Genomic DNA, 25,407 nt, shown 5'->3' with positions numbered 1-25,407 from the left:
TACGATAGACAGTTGGTTGCGATTTTTTGAGATCAACACACCCAACACTCACTTTGGCACAGAACAGTCTGTGTTGCTAAACAAAAAACAATATTCTCTAAAAACTGTGAATTATTATTGAAAAATATATGCAATCAGGAAAAAATTACTCCACACAGTATGTCTAATCATTGTTTATCGGTAGTGTACATGCAGTAAGTACACTATAAATATTAAGTAAAATTGCGATGCAGGCATTTTTTTACTTAACTAATATAGGAGTAGAAAATAATGTAGAAAAAGTATAAAAATATAACTTTTAATTATAATTTCAGAAAATTAAATAAAATACTCAGGCAAAATTTCCAATTGCTCGTGGTAAATAACCAAAGATGGTACATATATAATTTTTCGAGAGTATGCATTATTATGAGAATATAAAAGTATTTCAACTATGCGATCTTGATTATTTTTTTCCAGTTATTATACTATCGTATATACCCAAGTGTCGTATCTATATTTATCGAACTTACCCAACCTGACTTTCAAAAAGATTCAAATGCATTTCCTGACATTTTGGAAATGTCGGCACCGTCTTGCGTTCACACTTTCGATAACTAAGTTAGGCTGAAACGCCTGGTATCATGATTCAAAAGGGCGGTAGTCTCGTACCCCTGTCACCCCCTAAACATATCAACACGCCTATAAGGCTCCCTAACTAAGTCCAAAGTTAACTCACCCCTGTTGCTTCACTATTGCTTTTCGCAATAGAAACTAGAAACTTTCAAAACTAAAGACACAGTATCAACGTAGGCTCTATCTAATGTTGAAAAGCTTGGAGAGGGTTTCGTCCAGCAGTTAATTGATCCAGTATGGTGACAATGATGATAATAGTACATATAAGTAACTATTTTTACGCTGGGTAACGACATATCTAACGACGTATCAGGTACATATCTTAGATTTTCTCTGTTATTTGTTAGATAATCATCATTATCAACAGAGTAAATCTGTATATTGTTGGATGAAGGCCTATTTAATTAACCTTATCACTGCCAGCTAATTTTTACTAGGTGGACACTTGTAGGCCAGTTATTTTCGGAATAACATAAATTTTGTGAAAACTTAGCAACACAACAGGTTTATCAAGTTTATCGTGAATATTTTCACACTAAAGTGATAAATATTATTTAGAAAATGTACACATAATGTTTATTCAGAAGTTATGACGTTTACAATAACCTGCAAATATATTCGTCCGTGGCCTGACGCGACATACATGCGTTGGCGAGTTAATTCGTCCGTGGCACGGATCAGGTTAAGATGATTTCAATCCTCTCAGTCCTGTGCGTTACATTGACATGCAATTTTGCAGAATTGAACTATTTTGTTGATCCAGAAGCTTATGATAGCTTAGCTAGCTTAGCTTAGCTTAGCTTTCTTCTTCTCTTCTTCCACGGCGCTACATCCCGGGGTGGGATTTGGCCTCCTCCACAACCGCTCTTCACTCACTCCGGTCTCTCGCCACACTTCTCCAGTTACCGGGTCTTCATATATGAAGCTAGTCCACTTCTACGGCGTCAGCCTATCTCCTTCTCGGATGGCCTCTGGGTCTCTTCCGTTGCGGTAGCCACTTCGTCATGATCCTTGGTCCTTTATAGTTAGAATTAGTAAATTACTTACTTCACCATGTCCGATCCTATTAGGATCATAGGGACTTCCACAAAGTGGAGCTTGTATTAACGGATATTTTTTTACGAGAAATGGATGTTAGCCACTTGTTTAACCTATCAGTTCCATACTCTGACTCTAAACACAAATTGAAAAACAATATGTGTGTTTGTCAGACCCAGGATTCGAACCTGACACCCATGACATTATAAGTCGACGCTTAAGGCGCTCAGCTATCGTGGGCATAAGTAAATACTTACCAGTTATACATTGCTTGCGATGCTTAGTCATTTTGAAATTTTTTTTAGAAGTAAAAATTTTTCATGTATTTAATAATTTAGTTAGTAGGTAGGTATTTGAAAATATTTTTGTAGACTATTGAAAATTTTGTTTAAACTGATTTAAGCGATGTTTTCTGGGGTATTTTTGGTTCGCCTGATTGATTATGCAATAATAAAATAACATAAAATATTATTACGTATATTCCATTTCAAATGTATAAAAAAGATGTTATAACATATTTACGGAAAATTACATTATTTGCATGCATTTATAAATTTTCAGAATCATTTAACTTATAAATCGTTTGTTACTTATATACGTCAAATAAAAATAAAACGTCAGATATAAGGGACTATTATAGATTTGATTAATACAAGGAGATAGAGTGTTATTTAGCTAAGGGATTCTAATGCAATTAACCACCTTATGGCCCGAAAGGGCTGTCACAGCTAGGTATGACTTCTGAATCTCGACCCTCAAATTAAAGCATTTCATTTTTAACTGTTATTGGTACAGGCAAATATTATTGCATATGAACATTATCTGTAGCTTTTTAGTAAGTACGTATACAAGGTGTATCATATGTATATCAAATTCATCAAGATATCTAGTTACTAGTACAATAAAGGTAAAATGATTCCTTATCCTTTGCAAACTTTGTGGCGGGTGCAATGCGTTTTCTAGTAAATTCCTTTACATGATTAGTCATATTTGTCTTATGTCTCTTTTATTGTTCTCTTACTACTTCTTCTTTCGTTTCCAGCACCATGTTTCAAAAACGTCTAGCATTTTCCTTTCGTTGGGTGTTAAGGTAACAACCGATCATTTATTTTTTGAGAAATTGCATTTTTTTAATATGATAGAAATATGAGAGAAAAGCATGTTCATTATCTTATTCAATGCAGTCTCACAATCTTAATTGATTTGCTGACATCGTGACATCGTGAACCTTGGTGACTTTTTTGACAATTAATAGTCACTGATTCTTTTTGACTCACTCAGACGATGTTTACTATTTTTTCGTTTCACAATACGAGTCTTTATGTTCCATAATTTTGATTCATGGATAAAGCAGACATTCTGACTAGTGTTGTAAAGTTTAGTGTAGTACAACGTTTTTTCACGCGATTTTTTTTGAGAAATAATTATGTCTATTCATGAGATAATGAAGGTTAGTAAATTTGTCACCTACATCATATTAATTTATATATTTTTTTATATATTTTAGTTATCATAAAGTTATAGGTATCTATTTAAAACACTCGGTTATAAAATTATAACATAATTCGAAAACCATTTTAGCTCTACGTCCATTTATTCGGAAAATGAGGCGAATAAATCCAAAACCTAATATTATTTTAATCATGCGTAGGATGACAAAACGAACAATTAAATTTTCTCGTACAGTATCCATAAAATTAACGATGCTTTAAATTTAACAACTCTGAAGACGCTACCTTTAGGAGAAAACGCGAGTCGAGTAAAGTTAATGAATATATGGCCCATTTTAGAAAATACTCTTTACTTCCGCGCTGTACTTCAGTAAAGTAAAACTAAAGCCAATATAGATATACCTAATATGTATATATATAAAATATAAGTTCCACAATATATTGTACATGTTTCATAAAGTGGGCGCATATATAATTTTATATAACAATAGTTTTCTCAATGGAGTATTGTTTAATCACGTTTTGAAATAATTCAATGCATGATTTTTACGTTCATTTTTAGGAGGAAAATTAGCCTTAACAAGTCAAAAGTAAATACTAATGGATATGCTATATTAGGATATGTTAATATAGAGCTCTAAACCTGAATAATTTTATTAAAAAAAAAACATTTGAAATTCAAATAAAATATCTTATACTATAATATACATATCACCTACATTTTATTTTAACTCTCAAAGCTTAACTTATTATATTGGAAAAATGCACACTATACAGATAATTTGATGTTCAATAAGTAACATAATATATTCGGTAAAACTTTCTATTGGAATTTATAATTGAAATGGCAATATCGAAGAGACACAATTTTTTGTATTTTTAATGATATTCTACGATAATGTACTCGTAGTATATTATTATCCCCAGTCGCGTTTTTTGCCTTCAATAAATGCTAATTTAATCACATAAGTATGCAATATATGTGTATGCGGTTATTAAAATTATAAGAACTTTAAAGTAAGATTTGTAACGTTAGAACGGAGTGGTGTGAATCGAAATATTTAATTAATTTCTCTCAGGTGACCTGTCAATAGCAGTTATATCCTTCAACAATTTAGTTATATTTTAAAGATCGAGACAGACAGTGTACAGGATAGAATAGTTTGTCTTTAAATAATCAATATTAATTTTCGAGAATTAAAATCAACCAACTCTTTCCGGTAAGAGACAAGATCCGAATGTTCTTATTTACTATTCCCAGTGCATGGCGTTCGTTATCTGAGCCTTGATTCCTTAGAATATGTGACAAGGTAAAATATTAGTTAATTTTGAACACAATTCAAATAAAACATAATAGCTATTAATATTTGTTTGTGTTGCAACCAAATCCTTATTTTAAGACCACCAGAAATCAGTTCTGGCCTAATCCTGGAAGGCGGTCAATTTTGTGGAACCTACATTTAATAAAAAAAATCTTCAGATATACTATTTAAAAGTCATGGATTGAGTTTGATTCGTAAACATCTTTTCCTTACTGTTGTTTTAGAAGAATTATTATCTTGGGTCGATAGTTAAAATTTTAACACTAAATAAATATAATTATTGTTAAAAAAATATGTAGTTTTGGGTACTTATGAATTTGTATGTTCATTAAAATTAAAATATTACAAGAATTTAACTCTTTTTTTATCACAATATTTCCTAAATTTTTACTGATTTTAATAAGTTAAGTCTGAGAACAATTATGTAATTCTTTGTTATTGAGAGTATTCGATCAGAATGTATTTGAGTCATATTATTAATTATTATAATGATACTTTGCGTAAACTTTTAGTGCACGATTTTAAATATTCAGTAAATAGAGACTGAGCGAAAGTAACATTTCGTCTTATCCGAGAGTCCTTCCTTACACGTTCACTAGAACAAAGAGCAGTTTTCCCTACAGGATTAGCTAACCCTTTCACGGCCCAAAACTTTCGACATGACAAAGTGAAACTGCTAAATGCCAAAGCCTTCTTATTAAGCCTATGATATATCTTAAAGCGTTTGTCTTTTACGTAGCGAGCGGCAAATTTACTTTGCGCTAAAGTCTAGCTAGACCTTCTTGTACGGTTGGCAAAACTTAAAGTTAATGGCCTGATATTCAATTAATAATACATTATAATTATAATTCAATCACTTATAATTTATTTACTTAATCATTGGTTATACTTGACATACACGTAATAATTTGATAAGTGAGATCATCAAAGTTATGTAATTTAATAAACTATTTCTTTTATTCAATGAATAATTCACAAGATTTCTATATACTCGTATTATATTGAACATACAACATCTCATACCCACTTGATTTTGACAAGCATTTCATGTTAGAACTACTAGTTAAAATCGTCGTAATTAAATAGGATACCCGTAGTTTAATTGGAAAAGCTCACTCGCACAAATCCAACGGTTACAAGTTCAAGTCCCGTCGGGCGTCTTATTTGTTCTAAATAAGATTTTTCCTAGTGGGTATATGCATGAGATGTTTTCAAATTATATATGTTCAGTAGCGTATTTAAAAAAAATATTTCTTAACGTTTTAAAGTTATACTTTTTTAGTTATTTACGTATCTTCAAAATATATTCATTACGTATATATGTGTATATATTAAGTAAAGTATCATTAAAATTACATTATTAGGTAAGTACATAAAACTACATTCATTTTGACAGCATGTCAGAAACATAGCTATGTATAATCCAAGCGTACTATTTTATATCGAAGATGGCGCTGTTATTCATCTCCGAAAGCAGATCGACGGCACTAATGTTTTCAATTTATATAAGAAAAAGCCGTCGATGGTTTAATATCAGTTTTAATTTTGGCTTTAAAACGTCTTTACGTGAATAGTCTTTATAATATAATAACTAGATAATGATAATAAGATGCCATTTGTGTATATACTAACTTACTAGCTAGTTTGTCCTGACACATTAGATTCTTATAACATGTGGTAAGCACAAGGTCATTCTAGCACCAGATGGCATCCTAATAATCCCAGAACGATTATAATAATCATACATAATGACAATATACACTTATATAGTAATCAATATGTTGTATTATAATTATATAGTACAGTAGGTACAACAGTTATTAACGTCAAAAATTCCATCGCAATTTGTTCTGGCGTGTTCGGTTAATGTCAATAATTTCAGGGTAAACTGGAGATTTTCGCGTTATTTTAAATATAATTTTTGTATAGTAGGTAGGTACCTTCCGAATATTTTTTATTTAACAAAAGTTTGGGGAAAATTATTTTAATGCAAATATTAATTACGTTAACAAACCAATAATTTCTTAACATTATGGATTGAATAACTGTTAGGATTACCAGTAATTGTACGTTATAGATTATGGATTGAATGACCAATCAATTTTAATATTTCTGAAAATTGCACTATATTAGAGTAGTTAGAAATTACTTGTATTTTAGTATTTTTATATGTCAAGGTAAATCAAGGTCAAATAATTGTTTAGTATCAATTTATGATAAATGCAACATTGGTAATTTTGAGATAAGTATACAATTTGAGTTTTGTAAGGTCTTTCATCTGGTCAATTCAAATTATTCAGCGCTCGAAATGGACAAGTTTACGAACCGGAGCGCTCCACAATTTTCTGAAGATATTTAGAAAGTTATCAAACACTGTGAATTTTATAAAAATAAGTGTGTTAGATTTTCTATTATATGGCTTATCTAGCTCAGATGGTCAAATATTTTTTTCTACGAGACGCAGCGATAATTTTACCAATTTTACGAACCGGAACGGAGCTCCGGTGCGCTCCGGTCCAATTCGAGCCCTGCAATTATTATAGTAATGATAATAATTGATTGTTAGTTTTATAATATTTACAGTTTACATTATAGTTGTATTACCTTACACGCCTTAAATTATACTTTCTCTGTTTATAATAAGATATTAAAGGTTCAAACTCTTCTAATGAAATCGTTTTACATATATTTTACATTTTAAGACCACAGATAATATTGTTTAAATTGTCAATTAGAAATTTCATCATTAGTAAAAATTGAAAGTCATAAATAAATCACATACGATTATTATTTTGGATGACTGTACTTCTTAGGTAGTGTGAACACATACTCGTACATGCGAGTCGTTACTTCAGCGGGGTGAGTCGAAGAACCCCTGCCGCGCCCGACACTGCGTAGCCTATACCTACTTACCCTTGTATCGATACTACACGACCGAATCGCTCGGCCCAATTCAACTCGGCCGACTATCTATTACGAGTAAAATGAATTTATATATTAATATAAAAACAGCTTAATAACTATATAGAATATTTTATTAGTAGCTCAATACAAGTTATGATTGGGGTCAGAAAATTATTAGAATAACTTTCAAAAACACATGAGTAATTTAGACATTTCAGTTGTTTACTAGGGAAATAAAATGGAGAGTTTATGGATAAAGAAATATGTTTTATAGAGTGGCCGGTTCTAGTTAAAATAAATGAAATAATAATGAATTTGTTGTGTTTATTGAATGAATGAATGGTTTATTAAGTATAACGTAAACGTCAGGACTGGTTGAGATCTCACGAAGTTATACGCATAAAATGGTTACTAGAACGCAGTTATCGAGGCATGTTTTATCTCGTTTATCTCCTGGATTTTAAAGATCTAACAGGTTTAAACCTAATTATATTCAACGGATTTGCTGTGTTTATTTCGACACAAATTATAAACAACACGAATGTAAAAGTTATTTTGTCGATCATTATCAAACGGTTAGTAACCTACCTTGCTAATTATAAAGATGCAGTTCTGTAAGTATATTCTCGAAAGTCTGTAGATAATGTTTTGAATAGTCTTACTATGGGCGGTATATGTATAAGAAACATACATATTTTTGATCATTTAAATAAAGTATTGTGAAGTGTGGAGATTTTAGCGACAATGATATTTAACATAATATGTTCAACCAGTGTATACTTCTCATATTTAAATATGCATGCGTAATATGAACCCATAGTAAAAGATAGATCCACAAATTAAGATTAGCACAGTTTGGTATGGAAAGATATATGTTGGGCATAACGCGTAAGGAATAATCAAATACTTGGATATAAAATAAACAAGGGTAAGCAATGTGAGTTTTCTAAAAGCCTTACACAAGAATTGGCAATATACATAACTTAAATATGGGACAATAATTGCTGAAATCATCTAGTCACCTGGCGTTACCCAAAACGTAGACCTAGAGGTTGAATGAGAATCAACATGGTATTTAAGACATATGCACCAATTGAATAGAGTATGATAGAGTGATTCAGACTGATATATTCACATATTTTAATAACACTACGACAATATCTCATTTTTTTATTCTATAGAAATATCCAGACCGGTTTCTTTAAAAATGTGTAAATAATTCGGGCAAGAGGCTGCCTTATATAAATCGGGCGTTATAGCAAAGCACGTTGTACGTAGGTACGCCTTTTGGAGCGTAACAATTTGTAGCAGGAAAGGTGTCATTAGTTAGGTGTCTTTCACACTGGTGGCGCCGGCGAGAGGCGAAAGGCTCTGGGGTAGGTGGCCATGGCAAAGGCCCAGCACAATTCATCCCTTAAAAATAAAATCTTAAAGACAAGTCTATCATTTTTCGGAGTAATAATGTTGTGTACAGTAAAAATGCCGATGAAGTGAATCCGACTGATATGTAACGAAAAGCGTCAGCGAACAGACAGACTCGAAAAGTGAAAAATTAAAAAAATGAAAATTTCTATATTCTTAGTATAGGTGAATGCTCTACTATTGAGTTATATATACAAAAAATATGTTATGTTATACTTATCTACAAATTATTTAACATGAAATTCTGAAAAAATAACGCCCGTGGCCCTCGAACCACCATTCTTTCAGTTAACAGCCGGTCACCGATACCATGGCGAGAACGATAATAATTAAGGCTAAATGCACACCAATACTTCAGAAATTACGTTAATCTATGTCAGATTCAAGTGATTAAATTATTAAATCAAATGTAATATAAAATTTTACAAAAATACGTCTAACATATAAAATAATTGTAAACTTGTGCACCTACATCACTTACATATTGTGTTTCATTGTGAATAATAAACATTTTTTAATTCTTTTTGGTGATCCACTGTAAATGATTTCCGAAGTCTCGTGGTATATTTTATGTCATTTTTCTAACAATAAATGTGAGGTTTATTTGATTTAATGTCTTCTTGTAGTATAACAGCTTTTATCTACTCACTATCATTATACTGTGTAATCGAAAACATTCTAAAAATAACGGTTGTTGTATTAACACTAACTATAATATATAACCTCGTGTTGATAAAAGAATAATTTAATGCGTATGCTAATTAATAATATAATATGAAACGAAATGAGAGTTTAAAAAAAAGTATTTTATAGTGTGAACATAGGTATGTCGTGAGCATTATTTTTTGAAATTTTTGTAATGAATGTAGGGCATAACATAAACTTTTTTTTACTAAGAGTAAGATTTTTTCTGACGTAGACCAATAATTTTTCGTAGAACATAACGTTCTTGAGAGGTTTAAAATGTGGAGAAGATATATTATAATTATACCAAAAATCAGACAAAATAGACAAAAAAATACTAGTAGATAGCACAGTTAAAATCTCTAAAGAGTTCTATTATACAATGGTTGTACTAAATAATGAGTATTTTTAGTTGAATAGTAATTAAAGTTAATTTGTTGAGTATATCAATGTTTTCAATACTGCGTACATATTAAAGTCATTTTATGTTGGACACATGTATGAAATATTAATGTATACTGAAATATAAAACCGTCTCCTTCTCATAAAACTTGGACGCAAATTGTTAGAACTGAGTAGAAAAGTTACCAAGGCGGTCACCCTGAGAAATGTATATCAGCCTTCAACTAGCCTCTCTTTATTATAATTTTTATACAACAGTTACACTGTCACACTATGATAAATGTTATAATATACAGATTTCACAAATTATATATTAACAATAGCGTTTTTACAATATCTGATAGTTTTTCAATAATACTAGATATTATGTATATAGAAATATTTAACATCACCAAAGACAATGAAGAGCTTGTTTATATACTGAAACGTTTGATAACAGCAAATTGAATATACGTCTCAGTATATTCCATACTTAAAACCGAGAATATCCACAGACATAACATAGTGGTAGTTGCATAATATGACAGCGATAGTTGACATCGAAACGATTGGACTTTAAATACCTTGAACAGGAAAGTAATGATGACTATGTTTGGAACCATACAAGAAGAAACAGAGAAAAAAGATCTGTAGAGAAAAATAACATGTACATTTTACATTGCACTTAGCCTTTCCACATTAACCGGCTACAGCTCAGGTAGACAAGATACTTTCAACGTATGCCAGACATGGATTCCGAAAATAATATTTAATATCCAGGTATATGTAATCTGGAAAAATGACAAGGTTACTAAAATAATAACGCGAAAAAAGATGTGTGGGAATTGTTTGGACTGGAGGATTGGTAAAGATTGACACGGGATGAGCATAATTAAAGAGAAGAATTGAGGAGTCCAATGCTCAATTTGGGCTGTAGAGCATTAATTATAGTACGGAAAATATAGAAAGATACCGATGTATTCTTTATTGATTGTTAAAGTTATAAGAACAACATTTAATGACAACTAGACAAGTAAGTATGAATGCAAATCTATACTTAATTTGATTTTGTTAGTAATTTTGTATTTATTATTAATTCGATTAGAAATAAATTCAAATAAGATGCGTGAGAATAAAAAAATACATTATAAAACTGCATTATTTTATTTCTCGTCATGATGAAGACCCTAATATATTATACGGCGAATATGAACTGAAATAAAACCTTTTTTAAAGTCTTGCCTAAAGCCGTAAAATAGACGGTTTTATTGTTCGATAAGATTCCTTTACAAATCCTATCGTTTTTTACAGGCTACAGTGGGATTATCAGAAAACTTAGCAAAAGATTTGAACACAATCTCTTAGAGAGTATTACAATGTTATTCCTAACCCTTTACAATTTTTCAAAGTCAACCCCTTTCCGACATAAAAATCCTTCGATATCCCCCGCCACTCGCCCGAAGTCCCGGGAAAAAAGACTTAGGAAATTACCAATCCTCCTAACTGAGACAAAGCCTGCTAAGATGCGCTGCCTTAATCCCTTTCTGCTATTTTTTTCGTCTCAAAATCTCCGCTCAAATGGTTGGCGTGACTTAGAGAGAATCCTTCCAAATCCGTATGACTTGACACCCTGAGACGGCAGTAGCTGTAACTGTAAGCGAATAAAAAATACCCCATTTCTTATACCCGGGAAATGGTTTGAAATCTTTGAGCGTTTAAAAATTGTCCCCTCTGTGGAGAGCGGAAGAGGAAATCAGTCAAGGGGTGAAAAAGAAAGACGTCTGGGAAACGGAAAGAAAGGGTGGCAGCCGAATGAACCCGTCCACTGATAGAGGGGAAAAATACCTAAGCATTTTCTAAGAATTAACCTGTAGAGTTTTCTTTTTCTATGTTTAGACTAAGCATCAAACATATGTAGGCATTAGGTACAAATTTGAACATTATTTATTGGTTTATTATATAAATAAAGTTTTACTATATTATATGCTCAAGTACCACAGAGTGTAAATTATATTAACTGAAATGTAGCATTCCAATCGTTTTTTGCAGCCTGGTATAGAAACTTTGTATTTTGATAATAATTTTTAGTCATACAAATGCGTGTTAAAGTGAAGTCTTAGTGATTTTTCGAATATGAGCAAGTCGACCTGATTTTTTTTATCGGGTATGGCTAATAAAAGAAATTCTTAATTCAAGTTTCCACTAGTAAGACGAATATTGAGATTGGAAGTAATTGAATATATTTTAAGAGAGTCTTATAAACATTAAAAAGATAAAAAGTTATTTTTAAAAAATATATTATTTTCGATAGTCGGTGATATCCAAATCACATGTTGGAATAAATGGTTATGATAAATTTTATAAAATAAATTATGTTTTAATATGTATATGTAAAAGAATTCATATATTACAAAACCTACAAATACTTCTTATATATCAGTATATAAAACATTATTAACTATTGTAGAATAGACTACCCGGTGAAGTCTCTTTCTATGTATATGCTGAGATTCGAAACAATCACTCAAATGATTCGAATCACCAATTAACGTAAAATTGTCACTCTTTCAAACACATTATCATTTCTTTTGTGAGGGCCGTGCATACAAAGAGGCACATTTTAAGCCTAAAGGCTGTGGGTTAAAAGGGTTTCAACCCATATTCACCCCAACGCAGAATTCGCTAAAACTCGCTACACCCGCTATGACAGTGACGTGCTTATCTAGCACTGAACAAGCATTTATGATTACATAATAATAGAACATATATAATTTAGAAAAACATTTTCACGTATAATAATGGAGTTATACGTGGAATATTATAATTAAACATACATAATATACAATAATTTTGTTCCTAACCAGACGTAATTAATTAGGTAATAGGTACAATTTTTATCAAAACAAAATAACTTGAAACTAAATAAGATAATAAAAATAAAACTATTTTTGTAAAGTTGCGCAGTTTGCTATTTGTTTGATATGATACATGATTTTAACCCTCAAGCCCTAAATTCAAATACATACAAATAATATTGTCAATCAAGATTACAATCCAAGCCCTTTCGGTCATTATCGCTAAATTTATTTATGGCTGGTGACTATTAATAATGTTGTTATGAATCGATTTAGATATATAATAATTGTATAGGGCATAGACCCTTAACACTACAACTCACAAAAGTACACAATATTAATTTAAGATAGTTACCTACCTACTTGTAATTCAATCTCTTAAACTTTTGAAGCTCTGAGTCGATGTCTATTTTTTCTATGTAAATATATCAATATATCTTATGCTAAATTAATACTTTTTGAAATCTAATATTTTTTATTTAATTTCGTCTAAAACTGCATTATAGGAATGACAAAATACAGTATAATATAAACAAAAATACTATTCTCATTTTATTCTTATATTTGTTGCACACGATTAGTTTTATTTTTCTTTCTTCTAATTCTTGAAAAATTCGCGAAATTATGTTCCAGCTTTCTATCTATATTTTAGGAGCTTTGTCAGGAAAGCGTGTGGGATTTTAGTTTTTTGCCTATTTCCATGTAAGCCTTTCAAAAATTTCTTCGCTTTCTTTCCCATCTGACCACATCCTCAACTCGCAAATTTCTCACTCACTTTCTTTTCCTAAAATCCCTGAGGGTTTTGTGGGTGATATATCGATAATAATTGAATCCTGTATTTCGAAAACGTTACATGTCACATTTAAAAAAAGAATGACATAAGTTGCAAAAATCATACACAAATGTAAGGTGTTTTTTTGTAATTTTTTGAAGAAAAGTTAACACTTACTATAAAATAATTTATATTACATAAAAATTGTTCACTATTTATTTTTATAAAGGATAATTTTCACTATTTTGACTAAAACACAATAGTGACTTTGTAAAGTTTTCGAAATACAGCATTCAATTAAACAAAGTGCATATTTAATAGAGAAAATTAAAGAAATCCATTCAAAAGCATTAATTATGTATGTATTAATTTACAATGAATATGTAATCAATACCCGTATAACGGTACCGTATTATAAATTAAATATTTCTATTGATTCTATCGTTAAAATTGATCTTAATACTTTTTTAGTGACATAGTTAAATCCGCAAAAAAGATAGTTTCACCCTACATACAAGATAAATGGGGCACGTCACTGCGCTAAGATCCTGTTTAATTCTAGTTGTTAAAAGGGTGAGAGGTGATTATGCTTAGTCTTAAAGCAGACTATGATTAATGCGGGGGTGGGGGCAGTGAAATAATTTCTAGGATTAAGTTAACCAGGGGTTAACTAGGCTGAACTATATTTTACATGCCAGCCTTATACCTCGCGGGTTTATTTATCTGAATATATGAGCATATTATGCATATATGTGCTGGGTATTTTACTGCATTATGAATATTAACAATCCGAGTATACACACATATATCAGATATCATGTTTAACTACGTAAGTGTAAAGCGGGATTATATATTAAAAATATTAACCCATTCTATATTTTTAAGTCTTCGAAGTTTTAAGCGAACTTAAATTTAAATGGCGTAATCTCAGAAAGTTTAAGTACCTACGAGTATCTAGTAATTATCACTTATAATATTTATTTAGTTATTTTGGTAGGCTTCAATTTGTTAGCTTGGATATATTTTCCAACGCGAGGAAGGTGTTTTATAGGATTATATTGTAAAAATGTTCGATATTGATTTATGGCCGCGTTTAACATAAACATGACCATGACCAGTCCCACGTCCGTGATAGAGCATGAACATCTTTGAATAGACAGACGAAGCGCGTCTCACTAAAAATGAAGATAAAAATTGTCTTTAGAAATAATTTTTAAGTGAAGCATAAATACTTAAGAGCTTAGATAATATCGTCGTTGTTTTGTAAAAAGGGCGAATTAACCAAAATGTTATTTTACAGGAGGAGGATTTTTAACTATTGACATTTATTTGTTTATGACCTGTGGATGATTATTAATATCTAACAAGCTTATATTTAATATCTAATAATATATCTAATAAAGCTTAGTAATAATACTGATATTATAATAGGCATTACTATATAATATTTTAAAATGCCTAATATGTCAGATTCGCTTTTTATTCGTAATTTTAATTAATTCAATTTTTAGTCAATTATCGTTTTTAAGTACTTTCCTGTGGAGATATAAATTCGCCGTTTTTACACAACAAAGCTAGTGGGGTACACATTGTATTTTTTTTTTTATTAAAATCTCGATTTCGCCAAAATGGTTGATTCGCCCTTTTTACAAAACACCGACGATATAATAAATAAAATGATCAAACAATAAATTATTATCGCTTTTATTTCATCGATTATGTGGTCCAAATATATTTTTTTATGTTTCATTTGACACCTTTTTAAAATACTGAAAATTTTATAAACAAAGAGTTATTTTAATTTATGTTTATTGAGTAACTATTTGCTCTACAGAGGAGGTATATCAAATAGGTATAGGAAAGAATAATTTTAACTTTTGAAAGTCATTTTATGATTAGTGTACATCAGATTTAATAAATTAGTTAGTTTAAAATCATTCAAATACATTGTTATTTTTTACTTAGATATTATTTACATTATTAAACATTTTTTTTAAATTTTACATAAAACCTAACGATATACCTATAGGTAAGTAGGTACTGTAAATGACTATACCCACCTGATTGTTGTATATAATATCTAAAAAAAATAGTATTTGAATCTTTATTTAAATTATAACTATTGCGGACGCACCGTTGTGCTGTTGAAGATAGTATTGTGAATAATCTAATCCCATGTATATAATATCTCATTTTCATAAAAAATATACATTACCATCTTTCAGCTTAGCAAACTCACAGTTAAAAGCTAATTGTATTGGATTTACTCCGTGTTAGCTACTCCTAAAACAAGTTGATGATTATCAGACTTTAAAAAAAATGTTTATGATTGATAGTATTATTTTCACTAAACCAGTTATCGCTCACGCAAAGAATGCAATGTAGTTGATGTAGACTCCTGAAGCTATACCGCGTGCTTTTAGCTCTGGTGGTATATCAGTAGGTCTCACAAATATATCAATGTATATCTTTCTTATAATTACATCTTGTCACTCGCAATTATCGTTGACCGTTTTGAAAATGGGTTTATTGCCCGAAACAGCTGTCAACGTAAACGATTCAATTAAAATAGAATTAACAAAAATAACTTGATTTCAAAACCATTATAATGGAGTTTTACGACATAAACCTTTAGTTCAATTAATTAATATTGTATACTTAATTTAAACAAACTACGCATCTTTTTTAGTTTATCTTATAATTGAATAATATTATGACTGGTTAGTTTTGAGACCCCCTTTTAAATCTTCTGAAGAAGTTTTTGCGTCATAATATATTTGTAGATATTTCCAGACAGTTTTGTAGTGACTATTTTGTAGTGAAGAATTCACAAGATTTAAGAATGTAACATTATACCTATTTATTGAACATACATAATTTTGAAAACACTTCTGAGAAAATATATTATAACCAATAGAAAAAATCTTTTTGAAAAAAGTAAGTAGGAATCGAACCAACATCTCTCGGGAATCGCGCCCATGCACATATAACCACTATGCTAAACGAGTCATAATTAATTGTGACAAATTTTGACTAATGGTTTTTAATACTCACTGAAGTGCTTTCCAAAATGAGCTACTATTGGCGATCGGCTTTTGTATTTTAAATCAAAGAATGTGTTACCTTAATTACTAACAGACGTCATAGATCACCCCAAGATTTCTTGTTGTAACTTACTTGAACTTGCTAATAATTTTTACCTACTTTGATTTAATGACCCCTTTATCATAGTGGTTCTATGTGCTTGGGCGCGATACCCGAGAGATGTTGGTTCGATTCCTGCTTACTTTTTTCAAAAATATTTTTTCTATTGGTTATAATATATTTTCTCGGAAGTGTTTTCAAAATTATGTATGCAGGTTTGATTCCTGCGGGGTGCCTTACTTTTTTCAAAAAGATTTTTCCTATTGGTTATAATAAGTATATTATTTTTTCAGAAGTTTTTTCAAAATTGTGTATGAAAAATTCATTATTAATTTACTACCAGATAAAATTAAGCCTCGAGGAAGAAGTATTATTAATTGGCTATCATATTAATTTATTATCATTGTAAGTAAGATAAACAAGAGTGTTTATAAAATATGTATATTATTAACAACCACTCGAGCGATGTTGAAATATCTGAATATAAAGAGAAAAGGCAGAAGTGGTATTAGGGAACGAAGTGGTGTGCCAAGTATTGCCATTTGATGAACGGGTGAAGGGCTTTCCTCAGTTATCAGACTCACCGTCGCTTGGTAACGCGCCGATTATAGGAGTTAATAGAAAAAGGGGTGATGCGAGCTATAAATGAAAATGTTAAATCGTCTAATGCGCTCGATGATAAACTTAAAACAATTGCTTTTTACCTACCCACTCCACCGTCACTACCGTTACCATTAATTCTTATAATATGGAATGTTTAAATTTATAAATCAGTTCTTTTTCATTAAAACTGGTGACATATATATTCTGAAGTAAACATTATACAATTACTAAAACAAATTTAAATCCCATACAGCTCTTTTAGATATGCCTAGTGTTATTTTATGATTTTAAATTTATTCTTGAAGTTTGTGTGAAATCAAATGTCAAATAATCGATGACAGGAAATATTGGTATGCAATTTAATATGATAATCACTGTGTAATACCCAGTGGCGTGCCAGGTTTAAGTACTTCAAGGTCCGAGGCACTGGCTTGTTTTGAGGATAACCCACGATAAAATTATATAAAAACCATCAATACTCACTACCAACGTAAAATCACATCCTGTAACCAAAGATAATTATTACTGAAGACGACAGTGACGAGTGATTACATGTAATAATATTAGTGGTAATTTTGGTTGTATCTGTTTGAGTCATTATATAATATACCTACCTCATTGATTTTGTTATGTAAATATTATCTACTCTATAAATACTCAATTTGTGAGTAGATAATATGCATTGTTTTAAGATTTTGGTACTTATTTAGAAATTGTATGACTTGTTTGGATTGTTTCGAGGTCCCTTTTATATTTTACGACGAATCGATTGCGTTATCTACGTCAAATAAAATAGCCGCTGGTACTGCCGCCATGTGAGTGAATAAATGAATGATTATTTCGTTTATCTACCTGTACCTTTGAACATATCAAAGATAAACAAAGTAGTATGGTGAAGCTATGCCTTTAATGGGTTTATTTAAGGTACAAAAACATGTGCCTTAAACTCAGCAAATACACCTACATATAAATTTCGAAAAAAATTTCGATTTGTTCACCGAACATTATAGCCGATGTCAATCAAATCTTGGACACCTGACTCACTAGTACAATATGCTCCGCCTATGCTACAGTGGAAAGATCTTTCATTGCTATCGTATATATAATATATCCACCTCAAATAGTTAACAACAAATCCTTGTTTAAAAAGTTAAGGATCTTCCTCTTCTGTAGAAAGTATTATTTTGAAAATAAAAAGAATTGCTTTATTTGGTAAGAACCCGCAGTTTAGTTCATTATACCTACTTATTTACAAAATATTATAAATATTATGTATAAGTATAGTAGATACCTACCCTGTATATATATAAAAAAATATATGTAATAATTGTGATTTACGATATTAATAATTTTCTTTTTTAATTTAAATACAACTACATTAAAATGAATAAAATTGTGATTGTAATGGTTTATCTGAAAAGTCGATACAAAAGCTTAATCCCAGACAGAGCTTTTATGTTGATGGCTATTTATGTTGTTTGAGCTCTTTCCAAAGTGATGAGAAATATAAGGGTAATGGTTTACTTTTATAGACAAAGCTTTAGTCTATATTATATTTTATTATTTATTTGAATCTTACAGTGTGGTAAACTTTATATAATATCTATTCTGAACGGTGTAATTATTAGATTTAATTTTTTAAATAACCAATCAGTATTATTTATTATTATTATATTAACGCTTTCAAAATAGTAAGTTATAAAACATAATAGTCATAAAAAATAAAGTATGACTGTGATATAATAATTAAATTTATTTACATGATATTAAAACTTTGTCTATTGGTCGATAGATGCTACTCGCTGAGTAAGTTAGCAATGCATTGCGCCATCGAGGTTACGAACCGTACATAATAATAATATTATTTGGATAATAAAATTATTATCATATTTTATTTCACTAGAAAATATAATTGTTATAGCTATCTACTATTGTTATTATGAAATTCGACAATTTAATATTGAACAGTCAAGGATTATGTTACGGGTAAATAAGTAGGCTGCTATTATAAAGTCATAAATAATCAGCTCTCGAAATGGACTGGAACGCACCGGAACTCGTGGAAAAATTAAATATTGGACTCTAGTTCCTTAATTATTAAAAAGTAATAAAATTAACTAACTTTACATGTATTTCTAGAAGTTTTCTCATATTTATGATATTACATCAACCTCGATTTTGGTCTACGACAACATTATGCCCTGAACCTGCATTCCACAATTTCTTCCAATTCCACACCTGAGCTTGGCAGGAATATTTCCATATAATATGTACAATTATTACATAAATATTTAAATATTTTCAGAAAATTATCTAGCGGTCCGATTCGTAAAATATTCCATTTTAGCGCTGCATACGATAATAATATACCATTACTTTGTATGTATAGCCAATAGCTATTTCGGTTGTCATACCAACTATCAACACTATAAATAACGATCCGTTCATGCTTTTCATTTTTATTCATTTTAGTAATTAAAACCATATAATTATAAGTATTTCAGAAGCTAAATTAATTTAATTACCTTTGACATAATTATGTGTTATGTTTATTTAATATTAATATTGTAATAATAATTGTATTGTCAAATATCTCTGAATACATTTAAGAATTATTATTCACTATCTATCACAACATTCATAACAAACTGTCTCATAAAATAAGACTGAAACGTAAAACCCTTTCATTTTTTCAGGTATAGCACAGCAATTAGCTGGACTTCCAGGTTCCGAGTGGGGCGCTTTGGCCCGACATGGTGCCCCTGCCGGTCCTTTCTTACCGCCCCCGCCACATTTCAGCCCCTATGTATTTGCTGCTCTCGAACCACCTCCAAGATCATCAAGACTAGAAGGAGGTATTATTATATTTTGCTATTTACTTAAATTAATAATATTGTCTAAAAATAAGTATTTCACGTTCAAATTTTGTTTGATACTAAAATAATAATTACTTTTACAACATAATATAATAATATGTCCTATAATGTAAGATCTTTGTATAAGTAGCAAAAATGTTTTCCTTGATATAGAATTTGGTATATATATAATATAAATAAGTAGGTATAATCTAAGTATATATAATTTTCAGAAAAGGTTTATTAACAACTTACAGTTCTTGAAATTCAGAATGAATATTATTTAATACCTTCTAGAATATATCTATACATAACGGTTCTAATATAATATTATGTATTAACTTGTTCTTTTATTAAAAAAATTAGCAACCTTCAAATTTGTAAGAACTATACTTTTACCTCTTTACTTTTACATCTAGCAAAACCATTACTAAAGTCAACCGATATGAAAAAGTTTAAAGTTCATATACCTATCAACGATAATGATTTTATAATGTATTCATAAAATAATGTAACTTTTAAAATTACATAAGTTATAGAAATATATTTTTAAAATGTCATAAGTAGGTATTAAAGTTATGTGTGCCTTTACAGACGTTACCCACCCTGAAAACCTGAACTCCAGCGTGTTGTCATGCAACCCTCACAGTACCACCAGTCCGAGAGCCTCACCGCAGATTGACCTTCAAAACTCTACATCCCAACTCTCATCACCCCAAGACGATGAAATATCTGTGACTGCTTCTTCAAAAGGAAGTCCACTACCAGACGATCGACCGGGAGCTTTCACAACTGTCCTCAAATCAAAAAGCGATGACCTCAGCGTATTATTTAATAAAAAACAAGATCTTTTACAGAAAAATCAGGAACTGACAAACTTCTTTCATCACAAAAATCAGGATATCAACGCATTTTTACACAATGGCGGACAACAAATTGGTCACGCACAAGGAAATCTTTTCAATAATGCGCTTGCTGCGCAACTATTTCTCAACACACCACTTTTACAACCTCCAAATCAGTGGCTGTATTCTCAGTTGTACCAAGGAGGTTACGATTGGCCATGGTTACAAATGAGACATCCGTCATTAATGCCGTCTAATACAAGATTAAATTCATCGTCGCCTGATACAATTCGAGTTGAAGATTCGAGCCAAGAGAGTACTAAGCACGACGATACTTCTACACATAAAAATAACGGAGAAAATAACAATAAAACGTCTAATACGCGTAATAGTGAAGTCAGTAAACTTCATACAAATGTTAACGGAATCAATTTAAGTAAAAAGAAGCTTTCAAGTAAGCACGATTTGGAAGTATCGAGTGTAAGTTCCAGTAAACGTACGGTTAGTCCTTTGACCGTCAGCGGGAGGACGAAATCTGCGAGTGAACGTAACACCACAACGCGACATTCTGATGTGTGGAGACCATATTGAAAACGTGATGGCTTATTTGATGATAAAATCTTAAAATGAGCCATATAAGTGATAAGTGATATAAAAAAATACACTAAAAACAATGTGATTTCCAAGAATAATCATGCAATTTTAATTACCGTTATTTTTCAGAGACCATACATTTAATAATATGGAATAAAGCGTAAACTATACGAGGTAGATTTAACGTGCGATTAGATTAGAAAAAAGTTAGTAGTACGTTAATTTTGGTGTAAAAAGTTGGTTGTAGAAAACGTTGTTAGAAAATTGTTAGTTTTGTGTGAACAATACTATTATTTTTATATGTAAATATTTCCAATCATTAAAACAGATTTTATGGGGTAAAGTGCATGACTTGCTACTTGAATTTAATAATATATTCTTACACGCAAGTACTTCACAATAATTATGTGGATGGTTTTGCTATGGTGACTTAGCATCGCTGTGATAATTTGAAGTAAATGATAAAATTGACTATTTATTTTGTAATCATATTTCACAAACTTTGTAATGTAAAATATAAGATATATTTAACATTTCATGATACCAAATATTGAGTAAGATATGATATGAAAGTTATTTGGTTAGTAAGATCGATTTTTGTTTAAATTTGTCAGCAAATACATACGTACAAAAAATCCAAATAGTTTCATAACATAATATATGTGGTGATTTTAAATTTGTATGATTTTCTTCATTGACTTCAAAAATATAAAAATTCATTACCAACAAAAGTTTAAAAAAGAACTCGATTGAATACAGTCAATACAGCTTTACTATTGAATGCTTGCCTTCCAGTTCCCATAGATTCAAGTACTATTCAAACGTGGTCGTGAGTCATGTACTTGACCCATTGACTTGACGAGATTTAAGTATAATAAAATATAGTTATTAATCATGTTTATTGTAAATTGATTTTGTAAAATTTTAATGACTACAGATTGAAATGCCAGTTATTTATTTATATTACATTTTATTAGTTTATACCTTACTAAGCTTATAATATAATATTATGTGTAATAGAGCATAATTACATTTTTACATTTTATATAGAAAAACCATTCAATATCCAAAGTTACCGTCCGTGCATCCAACTTAGACTGTTTAATTACATAAGAAAATTTGCACACAGTTTTTCTGAGACCTTTATACGTTTAAAATTCACAAAAAATGTCATGTATCATAGATATATTATGTAAATATTGCAATTAATTGTATACCTACTTAACAATAATTTCAGTAAAAGTGTAGCAAAATATAAATGTTTACAGAACTTAAGTTGATTTATGTACCAATATTATGTTATTAGATGTATATTTATACGTTTATAATATTATGTTTTCTTTAAAAACGGAAATTTTAAATATATTGAATAAATACAAAAGTTGTCATAATGTACGAATTACTGTAAAATATGATAACTTATTCTTTCACATTGCGGTTATTGCAATAATGGTGGTATATATTACCACGAATTCAACAGTTTTTTTAACAATGCGTATTATTTATTTTTAAATTGTTAAGCCAAATACTTGTAAAAATTGCAATGTTAAAAGATTTTTCTATATAAATAGCTATTGATGTGTCCAAAAGTTCAAATAAAAAATATAAATATTATTGTACTGTCGGATTCCTTGATAATATGATATCGACAGTGTTTAGGAAAAAGGGCGTAACCCACACAGATCAAATTTTACAGGAGAAGCAAAAAACGTTTTTTGAATGATTTTGGTTCAATATTAATAAAAAAAATAAACAAAGACATTGGGTGCATGATGATTGATGATTTGGTGTAATATCTTTTCGATCTACTAATAATTAAAGAAGTTATCACAGAAATATCAATAAAATTGAGGGTAAATGCTTTTTTCCTTAAATTAAAACTTAATTAAAGCTCAATTAAAACCTGAATTTAGATAATAAATCGGCATTTGTGGCTTACTTCCTTTGTACAGAACGTGTATTTAGTTGTATACATTGTTAATATATAATAAAAGGACTTTTAGATAAATCGAGGGTTACGTCCTTTTTCCTAAACACACTCGATATGTTTTATTATAGAAGATACGGTGAGAATTGATGGGATCCAAAGGTGAGCAAGATCAGTAAATTAACTGATTATTGAGTGTTTTATGTATATTTTCTGAGAGCATTTTATATGCTTATAACTAATTAGAGCCTCTGATGTCTCGACTTGTTTTCATTTTTCGAGATTTGGAAATTTTCGAAATCAAGAATATTTGTTTTCTCGTTTTTTCGAGAAATCTTCATTAATTAAAATAAATTACCTGTTTACATTGATTTTCTTTATTAATTTTTAGATATTTTCTGTCATTTTTTAAGATTATCTTAAAAATATCTTTCAAAACTCTTTTCTTTAGCTCTTCCGGTCAATTTACCACTACTGGAAAATTTAAGAAATTCCGGTCAGAACGAAAAGTTGAGGACTTTCTTTTTTACCAACGAAACATTTTTAGGCAGATTAGCGTAGTTACAATTTCTCGATTTCGAGAATCTCATTGGTGATTTATCGATAAATGAGAATTCTCACAATTTCGAAAAATTAATTTCTCAAGACTTCAGAGTAGCCTTATCTGATTATATAATGTTTGAGGCTTTCACGGTTGTTTTTTATCGTAGTATATTATTGGGTTTTCACCGTGTCTCCTTCTTCCTTCTTTACTCGACGTTTCGGGCTCGTTGTAGAGGCCATTATCAAGAGATATGTTTTATGATGAAATGTAGTGTAGGTGTAGTGTAGGTGTGAGGTGTGTGTTGATAATGGCCTCTGCAACGAGCCCGAAACGTCGAGGAAAGAAGGAAGAAGGAGACACGGTGAAAACCCAAGAATATACTACGATTATCTGATTATTTTTCGAAAATTCTCGAGACGGAATTTCTCTATTACAACCAACCTCTACTTATCACTTATCATTATAGTCAGTTACACAATAATACATGTTTTAAATTGTACACTTGAACTCACTTAATTTTCATCTTCTAAATTATCCGTATAATTTGCATTGTATTATAAACCATATTAAATTTCTGTTATATAATTAAAACTATAAAATATCAGATATATCTATACCTAATAACATTTCAACGAGATTCGAATAATAATATTATTATTGGTATGATATTATAATATTATGCTTGTTTTTTCCGGTTGAAGTAAAAATATTATTTGTTAAATACATACTTTATTTTTTAACAATTCTCATTTGTTTTTGTGAAAATTCAAAAAAAACGTACCCGTTTAGCAAAAAATGTAACATGTGAATAGTTATAGATTTATCATGTATAGTTAATTATATCGGACTGTTGTGTTCATGTATTATAACGATAGGTGTAAGATAAAAGTGAAATAAACTATTATATAATGTATATTAAAGGTTTTGTTTTATTTTAAAATTAATCTAGGTATTTTTTACCTTCATGGTAATTCATTGGGATATGAAGTATGCCACGAAATAAAATACAATAAACGAAGTCTCATATTATATAATTCAATACAGTCGGGTAAATGAAGGTATATACAAAAATGGTGTAATGAAATATGAAGGTAATTATTTAGTTTCCGCGTCTATATTCCATTGTACCCACCGCGAATGGAATGTATCGCGATGGTTAATATCTACTCAATTATTTGAGTTGTTATTACGTCGCTTACTCTAGGATAGTGAATCCGAACATTTTTGTTTGACGGAACTCTTGGGACATTATTTTTATAGAAACTTGAGAAACCCCTTACCTGACTGATACGTAGTTATAGTCCAGATATAATAATAAATATACATGACCATGATGATATACCGAGACAATGTCCCACTTAGTAGGCTTTGAAGTATACAGACAATGTCATTTCTTAATATTTTTAAAAGATTTTTTGTCTAAAATTATACAATAAGTGCCGTAGGCAAAA

General features: G+C 30.0%; 1 protein-coding gene across 1 annotated transcript in view; it reads left to right on the top strand.

Moving 5' to 3' along the window:
* Positions 1-22,290, top strand: part of RunxB (RUNX family transcription factor Runt related B) — a 55,338-nt gene extending 33,048 nt beyond the window's left edge. Inside the window, exons 4-6 of the mRNA XM_085952601.1 lie at positions 19,888-20,046; positions 20,641-20,859; positions 20,980-22,290. Coding sequence (XP_085808727.1) covers positions 19,888-20,046; positions 20,641-20,859; positions 20,980-21,482 — 881 coding nt within the window. The 3' untranslated portion in view covers positions 21,483-22,290. The remainder of the gene's footprint in view (positions 1-19,887; positions 20,047-20,640; positions 20,860-20,979) is intronic.
* The last annotated feature ends 3,117 nt before the right edge of the window (positions 22,291-25,407 follow it).

Source organism: Rhyacophila brunnea, unplaced genomic scaffold, assembly GCF_057557595.1.
Source record: "Rhyacophila brunnea isolate RB1 unplaced genomic scaffold, BYU_Rbru_1.0 scaffold_3, whole genome shotgun sequence".
NCBI lineage: Eukaryota > Metazoa > Arthropoda > Insecta > Trichoptera > Rhyacophilidae > Rhyacophila > Rhyacophila brunnea.
Note: the sequence above shows the minus strand (reverse complement) of the source record. Positions and strands in the feature narration are given on the sequence as shown.